This window comes from Melozone crissalis, unplaced genomic scaffold (genome assembly GCF_028551555.1).
Source record: "Melozone crissalis strain CALT ecotype California unplaced genomic scaffold, PUWL_Pcris_2 ptg000045l_1, whole genome shotgun sequence".
Lineage (NCBI taxonomy): Eukaryota > Metazoa > Chordata > Aves > Passeriformes > Passerellidae > Melozone > Melozone crissalis.
The window spans coordinates 16,654,464-16,670,245 of record NW_026535823.1 but is presented as its reverse complement, the minus strand read 5'-3'; the positions used below and the strand labels follow the sequence as shown (position 1 = coordinate 16,670,245).

Sequence of the window (15,782 nt, the reverse complement as noted above, 5' to 3'; positions counted from 1 at the left end):
TCATTATCTTACTAGATGATAACTGATTCATATGCAATGCTTACTATACTTATCTAGGTATGTCTAATGTACAGATCACAGCATTATCTAAGCAGTATATGATTTAAAGAAATGATTGCTTTAACTTTCAATAAGTTTAGCGCCTGCTGCATTAGAGGAAATATAACAAAAATTCTTTATGCAAGCTAAATGAAATTTATGTGCCCATTCCATATAAAAAGAGATGAAAAAGATACAACTAGTTGAGAAATGATAGGGAAAAGGTGACTTTGAAACTATATAATAAAATCATCACCTCAAAGGAAAGATTTCAGAGGGAAGAAACACAATAGCAATACCAGGTTTAACAAAAAGTAATCCAGATAGTAACTAGATTGTAACTTAGTAAAAATAGCCAAGAGAAATTTTGCATCAGAATTCAGACAGGACAACAGTACATGACTATAGAAAGGTCAGACTACAGTAAGACATCATGATTTTCCAAAGCCAAGAAAATATAAAGCACAGCAATCTCAGGTTTTCTCATAAAGGGAGCTGCAAGTTCATGGGATGGTGAAAGTTCCAAAAGGAACTGAAAGTGTAAGGAACAACACAGAGGCCAAAGGATGCATCTTGAGATCCTACAGTGACGTGGTAGCAGTAAATATTTCTGGTTTCAAGATTTACATGAAGGGAGTAAGAGTTTAACAATAAATCCTTCAATACTGATCATAGCAGAAGAGTAAGCAAAAAAAAATGGTTGTTGGAATCAAAATTGTATGCATCTATTTTTGGATAGAGGATGTTTTCAATCTCATCTCTTAATTGGTAAGAAGTACCAATTACAAGGAAAAAAAACCAAAACAGAAGTCAGAGTTAAATAAAATGTTGCCTTTAACATGGTATTTGTACAAAAGGAGTTATTAACAGCTCACAGGTATCTGCCCAAGTTAGATTTAAGGCTTTGCTTGTACAGGAATTCAGCAATACAGCACTATCCCACTTGGCAAAGCAGTGTCTTGTATTCACAGTAGGCTAATGAAGAAACACAGCAGAGGAAGAAAAAACTTGACAAAGTACAAAATCTAATCAGTATCAAGTCTGACATTTAATGCCATCACTCGTTACCTGGATTTCTAGTTCAGCAATGTGCTGCTGGAGTTCTGCCACAGCCGCGATGCGGTCTGCCTCACGGAGCCGTACTGCCATCACTTCTTCTTTACTCTGGAAAGTCACAAAGGGCAGCTAACTAGTACCAGTTTTAGCTGATTAAAGAGTGTGCACTGCTTTTACTCAAAATCCTGAGAAAACTTAATATACTGCTCTGCAAACTACCACTATTCTAAAGAACTTAAATTTAATTTTAACCCATAGGAGGAGTATACAATAATCTAATATAAACTCTAAAGTATATTAATTTAAAAAAAAATCTGTGCAGAAATGAAAACTTGCTGTTATCAGTTTCAAGGTTCAGAAAACAACTGTCTTATTTCCCAGAAATATTATATTGTAAATTAAGAAACAGAATCAACATTATAAAAGAAACCAGCTCATGCTTTAATTTTGGACTATACAGAGAAATAGCAAAGCTACACAAGAGTTACTTATATAATAATTTCCTTTGTCCTAAAAAATTAATTAAATACAAAAGCAAATGTATTCTCAACCTCATTTAGTCCAGCTATCTTAGTCACAGTATAAAACAAAGATATTTCAGAATCAAATACTAATGCACATAACCTACAACTGGCCTCCCACTGTAAGCTTAACCCACTAGTCTGTCTATAAATGATAGGGAGTTTGAAAAGAGAGAAAAAAATGTCCAGTTTCATGAGGCAAGTCCTCAAGACTTCAGAGAATAAAACAATATTATATTGTCAGCAGCCTGGTACAACCACAGAGAGAAAGCAGCATTAGATAATTAGTGAGCAATACTAATTATCTGAAGAGCAAACAGCTCTGGGGAAGAGACAGATTAGGCTCAGGTACACCTACTTTTATAGCAGACTGGTGTAGCTAAACTGTATTTACTGCAAATCAGTTCCAGTACTTCAGTTATTTTAATGTGTGCTTCAAACAAACAGTACTCAATCACCCTTCATTAGACAGTACAGTTAAAATAAAATCAAACATATCAAAGCTTATCCATAGGAGCTACTTCTAAACATGCTACTTGTTTGGCTTTGGGTCCTTTTTTAGATATTCCTGTATTGGAGCTATATAATCTACAGGACCCGATTAACTGCATTTGTAATCTGTGGAGCCCATTTCAGAGAAATCTATCATGTGCTAGACAAAGTTTAGCCATTCTTGCTAAATTCTGTAGCATGATTGCTTAAATAAAGCCAAACCGACAATTCCACAGGATTGCATGTATTTAACTGAAAGCTGAAGGAAAGAGTGGCTTGGTTTGACTTTGGCATCAGAGATGAGTCAATAGTGCTGCTCTAGATGGCACTGATGCTTTATCTCTGAAACAGAGCATGTTCTCAGCAATTACCACAGAAGTTGATATGGTAGGAAAGACAAGACTCAGTAGGGACACAAACCTTAAATCGTAAATTCTTTAGCACAACTGATTAGAAAGATCAGTGGTGAGTTTCAAGAAAAAAATTCAAATTGATCCTTGCTGTAGAAGCAGTAGTCAGATAAAAAAGGGAAAAACATAATACACACCTGTGGCAAAAACAGTTGCTATACAGGTGGTATGAGATGCAACTGGCTACAAGAAAAATTTAATTTCTGCTTAAGCATTTCAAGACATCTTTTAAAAGAAAAATACAAGCTCCTGAAATAACATACCAGTTTATTATGCATATATTTGGAGTTGAAAACCTTAATATATACTTTTTGAGACAGTAGAAATATTGCTACCTAGCCAAGACAAAAATAAAACTAGAGCATGATTTCAAACAACTTGAAAAAACAGAAAAAAAATAATCCAACATCAGTTAATAGAATCAGGAATAACTGTTGTTGGTTTTGATATATAATCAAATACTACTTGTAAAACTGTAAAAATTAGCTGCAAAACAATTTTTAGGATCTAATGTTAGGATGTCAGTGAAGACATTTCACTGGCTATTCACCATAGCTACTTTCAGAATTTCACAGAATCTCTAAAGAGTATGACTGGTGCTCTGTCTATTACTGTCATACTTTTCTCTAGCTCATGCTTTACAACATTGTTCTACAAATGTATTATCCCATTGAGAATACTTATGTGTACTAATTCATTAATCAGGTTAATATTGCTCTTTACATAGCCAACATAAAACCAGAATATCGATTACACAGTCTCAATCCTCAATCTCTCAAGGATTAATGAGCACCTTCAGTATCAAAAACTAATCAAAGTAAGTTATGGGTTATAAGAAGAAGGCATCACCGAGATTATGATTATTTAAAAAAATCAGTAAAATTAATCTCAGCAGTAAAAAGATAGTACTTAGGAAACCAGAGGCAAACAAGAAAGTCAGCAGAAGCAATTTCTTCTAGTTAAGTTTCAGGGTCTTTTTTCCTAAAAGCTTATGATGGAGTTTGACGAGACAGCAGAAGTTACTTCTTTACTGCACTGTACATTCAAGTCCCACTAGAAACAAATGGAACTAGCAAGACAGTAAGAAAAATGAAAACCTGTTGCTGAGGAGTCTTTTTATATTATACACAGACACTTTTCTGAGTAGAACCATGCTCTAAAGTAAATGTTTATCTTCATGGGACCACAAAGAAGCAGCTCTGTCAAAACCTCAAGTGGTTTTTGTGAGATAGTAAATTCAAAGTGATATTGTCAAAATCAGTAAAAAGAATTTTGGTTTTATGATTTATGCTTCTCAGTTAAGACACAATTTTATCCAATAATGGCAGACAAGACTAAAATGTACATATATTAGCACACATTTTTTTCAGGATGTCATTTACCTTGCATTCAATCTCTGCTTGTCTACGTTTTGCTTCATTCAACTGAGCCAGGAGTCCTTTGTTCTGTGCAGAAAGATACTGCACCTTCTCCTGTAGGTTGGTAACCTCCTGCTCTGCCCTTCGTAAGTGATTGCTATTGATCTGGTTCTGAAATGTATGGCCAAAACAAGGAAACAAAATACATGTTAAGGAAAGGATATTAATCTAACTCCCTGAAGCCTGATAAAACAGACCTAGAGGTGATTTACCATAAAAAGCTTTTGATGAAAAAGCATTCAGTGTTTCCCAAGGGTAATCAGAAGAAACTGCATAACATTTTGCTTATCACCAGGATATTCAAATTGTTCTTGGACAGATGACTCATTGTAAGAACATTATTGCAAAGCTCCACCACATTCCAGTAGATCTCTTTTTCCCAATTTGTTGCCTAAGTAAGGCAGATTTTTGAACTTGTATCCCAAATACACTATGCATCCAGGAAAGATCAGGTATGTCAGAAATACTGACATTGCACATTTCCCTGCCCAGTAAATCCCTGAAAGCAACATGGCACCTTAGTTGAGATCAGTGCACAAGTACAAGTCACAGCATTTGTACCTGAAGCTGTGCACACCATACCAGGAGAATGGCATTTTTCTCAGATGACAGGTGAACAGCCTAAGCACATACAAAGACTCCCTGTGTAACACTGAAGTGAGAGGTACCTAAGTACATGCGAGCCAAACAGCAGGATCCCTCCGCCCCCTACTGACCAAAACAATATTGACACGTCAGTGAAAATTTTAAAAAATTTAAAAATTTTAAAAGTAAAGCAAGAGGAAAGTCATTCAGTTGGTATAGACAAAGTGGTGACTCTGTCAGAAAGAAGCCTTCCTAGGCCTTGCAGTTGCTTCATCTACCTTCAATAGCACATCCTTACATGCTCTTCTGGCTTCTGGAATTGCTGAACCTTTTCAAGTAAAGCTGCTGTTTGTTTAGTTTTGTGGATGCATAGGTCTCTTTCAAAAAGTAATATTTAGCAGGTATTTCATGGGAAGATTTCTTAGAAGCCTCATGCAAATCCTTCTCAATCATCAGCACATTGTGCTTATTAACTTGAGTGAAAGTTTACTAATACAATATGAACTCACCACTTTAGTGCATTTTCATTTCAGGTGCTTAGCAACTTACTCCCTACTTATACAAAAACAATCTCAGCATTCAAGGTATGAGTGTCTTTTCTGCACAAACCTCAGCAGCCACAACCCATGCTTTTCTATTCTGGCACATTAAAGGCAAACCTTTGCCAAATACCCCTGACCAATACACAGCTGCTTTGCTGAATCTCCAGCTTAGTAACCAGATTCAGGACCTCAGCAGAACATCAATCACCAATGCCATCAAAAAAAGCACACACTGCCAGGTAAACATTACTATTACCAGAACTGCCAGTAAGTAAAACTCCTTTAAGTAAAACACCTTAAACATACTTTCGTTGTTATTACACCTGTTAAGATTTAATGACTTAAGATGCACACACATTCAGTGTCTAACAACTAACCCAAATTAGAAATTCAAGAAGCATAATCCTGAAAAAGATTGAAGAAGAGACATTCAAGTTGGACTGCAAGCACTAGATTCTCCCATCCCCATCTAACAGAAGTAAAAATATCCCACATTTTGGAACTGAGGTCCTGCCTGTAGATAGTGAAGATCATCAGCAGGCATGTACTATATAACAGCAAACTGCCAGCATCCAGCTCAATTCCCACATCCCAGTGTTCAATAACATACCTGTGTCTCCACCTCCATCATTCTTTGCTTGGTCTCCTTCAGCTCAGCCTGGGTTTCTGCTTCTCTCAAGCGCACTGTCATCAGCTCATCCTGGAGCTCATTCACTGCATTTTTTTTGGGAGGATCTTTCCATCTTCCAGTGGTACGAGCTAGGTGACGCTAGAAAAACAGCATGGTTTTGCTGGCAGTGCCTGATCATTCCTGGTGTTTCCTTACTTCATCTAAGGTCTCAGTTATATGAGGACATATAGCTAGAGTTCCCCTGTTGATCCCATGGAAACATACCGGTTTTAAGAGCAGACAATTAAAAAACTGAACACATTCATTCCCAACTACATTAAGTCAGTGAACTGCAAGTATATCCTGAGACTTTTGTCTATTTCTAGCCCTTTTTAACATGCAGCAAAGTAGGAATACTGATCAGGTATCTCCCTCCTACCATTACAGTTAGCTCGTAGCACAGGCCCTCTGCCATCTATAACAACTAGGCACCAATTTCTAACATTTTTTGAAGTTTCTTGTGACAGCCAAATTTAAGGATTTTCTCACCTCAGCAGTTTGATCCATAATCATTAGTTTCTACTTGATCTCAGTATCTCAACAATTTATAGTCTTATGCTTTATCATTGAAAACAAAAATTCATAAAATTGTAGTGCAGTCCATACCTGCCAGTGTTCCTCCAAATCTTTGACTTGCTGTCTTAGTTCTTTGAGACCCATCAAAGATTCTGCTTCTCTTAATTTTACTGCAATCAGTTCTTCTTGTAGTCTGGCAACATTTTCCTCATCAGGAAGGGAACTGTTCCTCTGCAACAAGGACCATCCTCTTAAATATGCATTTGAATAAAATTGTGCTTAGTGAAACCCAGTCCAAGAACATAGACGTGCAAAAATAACTATGAGAACTTTAAGTACACATCCTCTGCAAAATAAAAACCATCAAACAATCTAAGCTTCTGGATATTGTGTGTATAAATAACTTCCAATTGCCAACTACAAAAAAAATTTATAAGATAGTAGTTCTAGGTATTCTTACCTCAAGATTTCCCTGAATGGTATCCCTAACAAAATGTTACATTTACAATATTTGAACACACTATCAGAATATGGAGAGTAATCTGGAAGGTTTTGATCTAGTTGATAAAAAGTAAAGCAACAGTGAACAGAAATTACACCTTAAAGCTAAAACTTTTATTTAGGTTTACAGGAAAAATAATTAATGGAAATTCATTTTTTAGGAAGTAGGTCATCAGCCTTTGAAAAGGAGAACAGATACGCTGATAAAAGAACCATCTGTTAATATTTATAAACAACAACCAGTCAAGAGGTCTTAGAGATGAACAGTGCAAGACACATGAGGAAAAGGCAGAAAGGTGAGAGAAGGCTGAACAGAAAACATGAAAACACCAGGAAAAGCATAACAAAGACAAAATCCTAATGATGGAAATGTGGGAGAAAAACAAGAGGGGAAGAAAATGGACAGGCTGTCTACAACCTCCTTACAACAAATCACTGGTCACCAAATATTCAAAGCTGAATATTCTTCATCGCTTTATTTCCCTGTAGTTGTTTTCAGCAAAATTGAGTGTTTTTGCAGATGTATAATACCGTGACAGTTGTCAGGTTTTCTTGAGAGTTGAGTAAAGCATCTGATTAACGTTAACAGAACACAGCACAGAAGCCATTGGTTAGCATTCCATGGGAATTTTGGGATCTGAGTATTGGCAAATACAGGAAATGAGAGGGTTTGTTTCTGAATGCTTGTGGCACTGTAATTGTGGCCATGCAAGTCTCAGGTTATTCAGCAGAAGCTCCCCAGATTACCTGACTCATCACTACCAGCAGTAAAGAGCTCTACTGGAGGAATTTGAGGGACTTCAGCCACCTTGTCATGTGCATAAGTTCATTATGACACACTGAAATATTACTGAATGCCTGAGTTTGTCTGGTGCACTGGAACTAATCCCACTATTCCAGTTTTTCTTCACAGGTAAGTTTGCACTGTATGCTGTCTCTATACTGATGAAGATTAAGCAGTCTCCTGAATTTTGAAAAATATTTTATATCCTGAATCCTTACCAATGGTCAATACAGTAAAAACTACCACCCTACTAATACTAAGCCCACCAGATAACTGAAAAATCTTGACTCAAGGGGGTCAATTAATTAGCTACAAAGCCTGGGTACGTAGCTCATTAAAATTTCCTAAAGAAACTAATTTCAAAGCCAGTACAACAGGATCTGAAAAGCATGCTTTATACCAGGTCAGTTATTGGTTTTTTTGTTTTTTTTTTTTTATCTTGCAGTTAAAATTTGCTTCAAAAAAGGTAAATGTTTGACAGTAGGTTTGAGTACAGCTTGAACTCTGGCATCAATAAGTCACAAGCTAGCATGGCACCAAAAAGGAATAAAGATTCCAATACTGAGCAGTGAAAGGATAAGGGATTCTTTCCCTGCCCACAATGGGAATGGTAATATTGAACCCATTCTTTATCCCATTCCAAAATATTCAGTTTCACATCATCTCAATGCTCACTCTAAGCCCACTGCCCTTGTTGCAGGATATAATTTTGAAACAACTGATGTTTCTTGTCAGGACTTCACCAGAATCCAAGTTTTCTACTACAGCAGGCCTCAGGAATAGAAGAAAAGTGATCAGTTATTCACAAACCTTTCCCTGCACAAACAGACCTTAGTTTTATTGTTGTACTTTCGGGTTTGAAAAGCATCTTGCAGTCACAGAAGCATAGAAGAGAAGGTTCTAGAGCACAGTTCTGCTTGTTAGGAAGGACAGGGACCTGTAGTTTGTTTCTAGTGCCATTCTGTATAGAGGTCCTGGTTTGATTTACCTTTTCCATCTCTAGAACTTTATCTTGCATCTCCTTCAGGGCACAATGGGATTCTGCTTCACTCAGCCTGGCTTGGACCAGCTCTTTTTCCAGCTGTAGCACAAAGTCTTCACTGTATCGTGAACTGCATTTATGCTACAAAGTTTGCAGAAATATGTTTAGTATGAAGTACAGATTGTTTGAAAGGGGTTTCATATACCAGATTTGGTGGGACAAGTACATTCAAATGTTTAATATCAGGAGTACCAGCATAAGTGCTTACCATATACAAGTCTATTAATGTCAGTCCAGACTGCTAACAAACATATCCCTACTGCCCTGTTTCTCAAACAACTGCACCTCCACACAACCAAATGTATCTGACAAAAATGAGACCCCTACCAGTACTGACAAGCAGCAACTCACACTTCTCTCTCATTGTAAACCCAACTGAAAGATTCTCAAACCATCTGTGATTATTTTGTGATCTGCAGAAAAAGATGTTTGGGAAACACTAACTAATTACAAGGTTAGTACAAGTATCACTCAATCCTTTTTCACTTGAACTCCAGTTCAACAGAATCCTTCCATAATCTTGGCTTTAAATAAACTACACATGCTTCAAAGCACAATGACTTTGGTTTGCCCTTTTCTTCACTCCAGCTCTTGGGTCTCGTTTGCTCACACACTATATATTCCTTCTGAGATTCAGATACATCCAACTGAAGCACTTCTATTTAAAAGACTCTCTTAACTTTTCCCCCCAATCAATAGTTAAAAAATACATTTTCTTTCCTTGTTCACTTTAAAATGACCTGTCAGTTTGACAGATGTCAAACTTGCTTGATAGGCAACACCAACCTAAATCAGCCTTTAAATTTCTGACTGAATAAAAAAGTGGGCATTGAAATCCTCAAAGTGCAGTTGTTTAGTTACTGTGTTTACTGTGTTTCAGCTACTCTGAAAATTACATTTAGAGGAAAATCATATTTTTGGTGTCATTAACTACATTGTGAAATAAAAGTACTATGCTTGGAATCATAGATTCAGTTTTAATTTACAATTCAACTTTTAAAAGATTATTCATTATACTAAAGATACAGCTGTGTCTTACATTATGTTTGCATCAAACAATTTCATCTAAATTTTCATCATAGTTTGCATCTAAAAAACAGTTAAAAAATGAACAGAAGTCTTCAGTTCCACATGCTTCTGTTAGGGTGTGACACTGACTTTTTATGTATAAATAAAAGGCAAACAGGACAGAACAAGAATTTAAATGTAACTATACAGTCAAGGAATTTTTTTTTTGCTTTTATATTTCAGCATGTCAATTAAACCTTTTGTCGAGACTTACAGTACAATCCAAATTCAAAATGTACACTCTACTCTTAGTGTTACTACATTTCTTGTATATATGTGCCTACAAGAAGCTGTAATGGAGGTGATATGCACAAAGCATTAAAAGGCAAAGGCAGCTCAGGCAGGCAGTTTTTAGTGTCATTAACACTGTCCACTTAAGCACTCAGCATACTGTGTGCACGTGAACACACATGGAACACAGATACACTATGAGCCTTGTACATTAATACTCATTTTTCCCTTATACAATACTACTTGAATTCATAGCATTATCAACCCACACAGCATTCTTGCCTCAGCAAGCAGTGGAGGCAGACCTCATTTGAGTGTAAGGAGGAGGATGGTGGACAATGCTGATTCATTTCTACAGGTGCTTCACATCATGTAGCAACAGAAGTACCACATGTAACACCATGCAGAGGCAGAGAAAAAGCAACCACTCTTTTTTATTCCCTGGCTCTTTGTACAGGTTCATCCCACAATACACACAGCAACTTACATGGACCTTACATTTTATGTTCCAGGTTTCTGTCTGCGATACATGGAATGAGAGCAAATGCAGTGTTCTCCAGGACATTGAGAGAACACAGCAGATTTGAAGAACTGAATACATGCTGATTTTGCAATAATGTAAGTGTATTCTATAAAAATCTAATCGATGTTTATCAAATAATTAGTAATAGAGAATGTAAGAAACGTTATTAATCCAGTTTCAAGCACGAGCCATGACTTCTTTAAATCTGTCTTAAGATTTTGCCTGCCTAAAGAATACGTTAACAGCACTTATTTACTTAGCCACAACAAACTCTGAGTCAAGTCTTGATATACAGCCAAGATCAAAACAGACTGAAGAAATCAAGATTCACAAATCAGAAGTTGTGCATTTTGTTACTTAGTAAAACAAAGCACATTTTCAATAATTTAGTATATAAAAGTAACACAAGTTTATATTTAAAACAACATTTGAAAACTACTTTTAAATTGACTGCAGGAAAAATATCTGCTTTTATATATTTGCCTTAAGCCCTAGAATTTCTGACAAAAGCCAAAATGCAAATACAGACTTTCAGGCACCAAATATTTTAACCACAGTAAGACTTTCTTGCCTATGTTGAAGAGACACAAGTAACATAAAGGACTAAAACTGTAGTTCCACAGCCATTTAATTCTAAAAGAAACAAGTCCTTGCTGGGCTTCACACAACTAGACTGATTTCCACCCAACTTTTCTTAAACATAACCATACCAAATACTATTTTGGCTGATGACAGATGTCATTACACAATGTTTCTCCAGTACACTATACTGAAGAGCACTTAACAGATGACTCAGCAGCTCCCAGCTAAGTTTGTTTATACTTTTGAGCACTAACTGTAGTACTTCCCTAAATACAGTATTCTTATTTTCTGCCTTTTTGTTGCAAATCAGAACACAGTATTAGGAAAGTATACTGTAAAATAAAGTCAAGTCTTTCATAAAGTTGCAACACTCATTTACAAGCATATATTCCCAAGGTCACTTACTATGTTCTTAATTATTATCAGTCATTTTAGCATGAGTTCCTGAAAAGAAACTATGCATTATGAAGTTGCTGTAACAATAACCAAATACATCACTATAAATTACCTTGCAAAATGCATATGCTTCCATCTGAATGCTTAGTCAATTAAAATTCTATCTTCACATAATATAGCTGAAGAGCCTATTTAAAAATAAGATGCGAACTAATTTTAGCTTGATTAGCCTCCAGTTTATCAGATTCAATTTTAAAGCATTCAGACTGATGAACTGGGTAATCATAGACAATTACAGTGTCACAAGGAAAGACAAGATTTGCATTCTGGAGGTGTTTACATCCAGCAAGAAGCTACCCCTTTCATTTAGAAACACAAGAGGGAAAAGAACAGAGAATAAAACCTTCAGAACATCATTATCAGGAGTAAGTTACAACAGGCTAACTAACTAACTCCTCAAAGACCATTGCTCTTAGCATGCCTCAAAAGAAAACTGTATCTTGTTCAAGTCAGGCAAAACTTCCTCTATGCAGTCCTCGATTTACCAGCAGTATAAGGAAGAAGCCACCTCCCTCTTAATCACTTGGCAACACACCATGGCTTTGGCAAGCTTCCACATTTAAAGACCAGACAAGCCAAAGAGAGGTTCAGCATCATTCGTTAGTATAATTATTACTTCTTTAAGCAGACTCCAAACTTCATAATGAAGTCTTTCTGGTTCAACTAAAAACTCACTATAAATAGTTGAGCACAGCACAACTATTCAGCACAAAAAATGAACTTGTATGTAATCTGGGCTTCTGGTGTTGGGCTTCAATCAGAAGAATACTCCTCTACCCACCTCTGTATTCAGAAGTGCTGCAGGGGAGAATTTCTTCAGACACAAATCCAGTAAATATTTTCAAGACTTATCCTTAAGCCATCCAACCTATGCTATCCAGTCTCACAGAACAGAGGGCATAAACCCTTGACAATACTCAAAGACAAATTAATAACCTTTTAACAAAGGCTATGTTAACCTTCCTAGAAATACCATTGTTTTGATAATTTTTTGCCACCTACAAAACAATGGGTTTTTTTAATCCCACAGTGCTGTTCAGAAGAGGTTGTTGCAAGTACCTTTAGGCAGTTCTTTCCTTCCATTCCTATTCAGAGATTCATATCCAAACACTATAGCTTTTTTACCATGCTGAAACAGACAATTCAAGACTGAAAAATATGTAGATGATAAAATATATACAATAGATGCTGTATCTTTAAACAAGCACAGAAACTATGCAGTGATTTAAAGCTTTACAGTGCAATCATTTTTGCTAACAATAAACAAAGCTGAAATAATTAGAGAAGAAAACATTAAAGCAGATACTCACAAGGCAATACCGAAAAGGAGTATTGCCAAGAACAAAACTACTGGCACTAGCAAGTGGCAAAAAAATTAACCAGCGTTTACAGTAAAATGCCAAAATCCCAAATAAATCCACGCATTCCCACCAGGTGGCGCCCGAGACGCACACAGCCGCTTACACTTGCTGCTCCCACTTCCATGCTTGGAAACAGTTAAAATCCTGTTTCATTACGCGTCCTACTGACGCAGTAGGAGCTCGCAAACGCTCCTCACTTAAACCATTTTAACTCTTTCACCACATTGTCTAATTCTGATGGGTCTCAAAGCCACAGTGCTATTCCTTGCACTTCAAAATAAGCCAGCACAATTATTATTACTGTTATTATTAGGCACAAATCTGTCTATAACAATACGGACTTATAGTCTCAGTTCCACACACACAGACAATTTCCTACAACCATGTTCACGTTTAAGTGGAGGAAAACATGCTGCAAGCATGGAAAGAAGGAAGTGTGCTCATAATTTCATTTACTCTCCACTCCTGCAGTACTTATCCAGCTGTCTGCACCCACAGCTCCAACCAAGCCAAATTTGGAATCCACAGTTATCTAAGGTTTGCTCAGGATCAGTTCCCATACCCAGGCAACCTGTCAAGCCACCCCATCATTGGTACTCAGTAAGGTCCTCAGTATAAAGGCAGTAGCTTTAAAAGTCATATTCCCAACAATTAACAAATAAATACAGTATCTTAGTCTTCTTCTAATAACTTTTCATTGCATACATGTCATTAACATGTATGCCTCTAAAAAATACATTCCAAAGGCATGTGTACTGTTGTAATCAGATAATACAGCTGCATAAAACAGCTGGATATGCAAAAGTCTATAAACACTTCTCATTGTATTTCACTTGAAAGATTAAAAGAAAGATAAAAAGAAACCTAGTAAGGAGCTGCAATATATTTAGTTCTAGTTAGTCATATTCCATACACCTGAAATTCCCAAGATTCCAGACAAGTACTTGGATACCACTTACTTAAAACAATATGAAGACATTCACATCAACACTAGTAGCGCACAGTTTATTCAGCAAGTGAAAATGCTAAAATGCTTCCCCCTGTCCCACCAAAGAGAAGATACTGAGCATTTTAAGTATCTTAGGGAAAGTAACTTCCATGTTACAGCAACAGTCAGAAGTCCTGAACATTTTACTAACTAGAACACAGAGTGCACACAAATACAGCACTACAAAAGGTTACTAAAATTTATTTTCCGGCTCCATATGCCCATAAACTCACACTTTTTAATCAAGTTTTGTAGTGGCAAAATCAGGGATAATACTCTTCTACCTCAGCAAGCAGTAAATTTTAGCATACTCAGAAAAAAAACAAATATGAGTACACAGAAGAAGCATTAACATGAAAGAAATGGACTTAAATTATACACTAGGTAAGGGCACTGTGAATCAATCCTCAAATCTGAGTACTCAGAGTGACACAACTTGCAATGACTAGATTCTCAGCATTTAAGAGCTATCAGAGGTTGTATGTGCGGTTTTTGTTAGTATTTCTTTTGTAGTGGAAGGGTTTGGAGTTGGTTTGTAGGGTTTTTTGCTTGGTGTGTTTCATTGTGGGTATGTGTTTAGTTTTTTTAATTAACTCAACTTACACCTATCCAGGGTTATGAATCTCATCTATCAGTAGAACAGAGCAAAATTTCATTTAATCCAATTTGTGTCCTTTTAAGAATGCAAATCACAGTGAACAGGGGTTTACAAAGACAGCACAGAGACCATGTCATATAATGATGAGGAAAAATAAACACATGTGAGGGGAAAAAATGAGATGATGTGCTGCCAGGCTCCTTACCCATTGCTGCTGTTGCTGGAGCTCCCTGATGGTATTCTCAGCTTGCTCCAGTTTAGTATTGGCCTCATCACTCTGCTGTTTGATGGTGGCCAGCTCCCGTTTTATGAGGTAGTTTTCCTCAGCCTCCTGGGCCCTTGTCACTTGTCCCTTAGGACATAATTTATTTTTTTTAAGCACTTGATGACAAATCCAAGGAAAACTGCCTTTGTGATGCTTAGCTGCTTATTTCATCAGATTGGTTTTGCAAATAGCACAGAGTACAATTGGTAGAAATTTTAGGACAAGTAGTACTAAACAGCTGCTTTAGTACTTTATTACAAAGTTCAGCATCCATTTAGCAAGAACAGTTTTGTACTTGCATTCAATAAAATTCCTTTCATGCATTATTACTCAGTTGTACATGCACAGATTTAGGCTCACAATATTCAATTTCATTGTTAATACAGTGTCATAGAATCCATTTGCCACAGGAATTTGTACAAAAAATTACAATAGGTTAGGAAAATTACTATAACGTGCAGGTATTGGGTTTATATATTTTTAGTAAACAAAATTAAACAAGTTTCTAGCAAGATGTATTAGCTCTGTATTTATTCCAAATCAGCAAAGCAGGGATAGAATACAGCATGCAAACATGCATGCATTAAAGCAGTTGGGTTTTTTTATGAGTAGGAAGAGAGTCATACAGTAAAAGACTAAAAGACTATACCTGTATCAATCTATCTGCCAAGGAAGCACTTTCCTACAAAGGAAAAATTCAGACAGGAATGAGGAAAAGGGAAACCAAAACACAAGGGGCTGATAATAGTGTCAAAAAAGACCAAGAGTTGATAGAAAGAAAATGCCCAAATTCTACCCATTTTTTGTGCAAACTCTTATTGCAAAATTAACAACTCTTCATATAAATGAAGGCAACTCAGTCCAAAGATCTCAGGAAGCAGCCTTTTCTGCAACAGATTTAACACAGTCCAGCTGTGATACAAAAAGGTTTCAAAGCCAGATTTCTGTAACACTTAAAATTCACCTACAGGAGACTGGTTGTTTTTATTTGAGTGGCTTGCTCCTGAATTAATGCAAGTTACCAAAGCATAATCTGATAGGATCAAACAGACAGATGCAGGACACCACCTACAGTCCCCCCACAACATGAAACAAAGGCATAATTTGAGCACAGAGGGAACTCCACTAAGCACC

The 15,782-nt window shown here is 36.5% G+C and overlaps 1 protein-coding gene across 5 annotated transcripts in view; it reads right to left on the bottom strand.

Annotated features, from left to right (window-relative positions):
- EVI5 (ecotropic viral integration site 5) overlaps nucleotides 1-15,782 on the bottom strand; it is a 69,983-nt gene that overhangs the window by 26,400 nt on the left and 27,801 nt on the right. For 4 of the 5 annotated variants that reach the window (XM_054285772.1, XM_054285775.1, XM_054285771.1 and 1 more), the window contains 7 exons: nucleotides 15,298-15,330; nucleotides 14,589-14,735; nucleotides 8,523-8,657; nucleotides 6,340-6,480; nucleotides 5,674-5,832; nucleotides 3,901-4,047; nucleotides 1,108-1,203 (listed from right to left, as the gene is read on the bottom strand). In XM_054285772.1, coding sequence (XP_054141747.1) covers nucleotides 1,108-1,203; nucleotides 3,901-4,047; nucleotides 5,674-5,832; nucleotides 6,340-6,480; nucleotides 8,523-8,657; nucleotides 14,589-14,735; nucleotides 15,298-15,330 — 858 coding nt within the window. The remainder of the gene's footprint in view (nucleotides 1-1,107; nucleotides 1,204-3,900; nucleotides 4,048-5,673; nucleotides 5,833-6,339; nucleotides 6,481-8,522; nucleotides 8,658-14,588; nucleotides 14,736-15,297; nucleotides 15,331-15,782) is intronic. The other variant, XM_054285773.1, reaches the window with a different exon arrangement.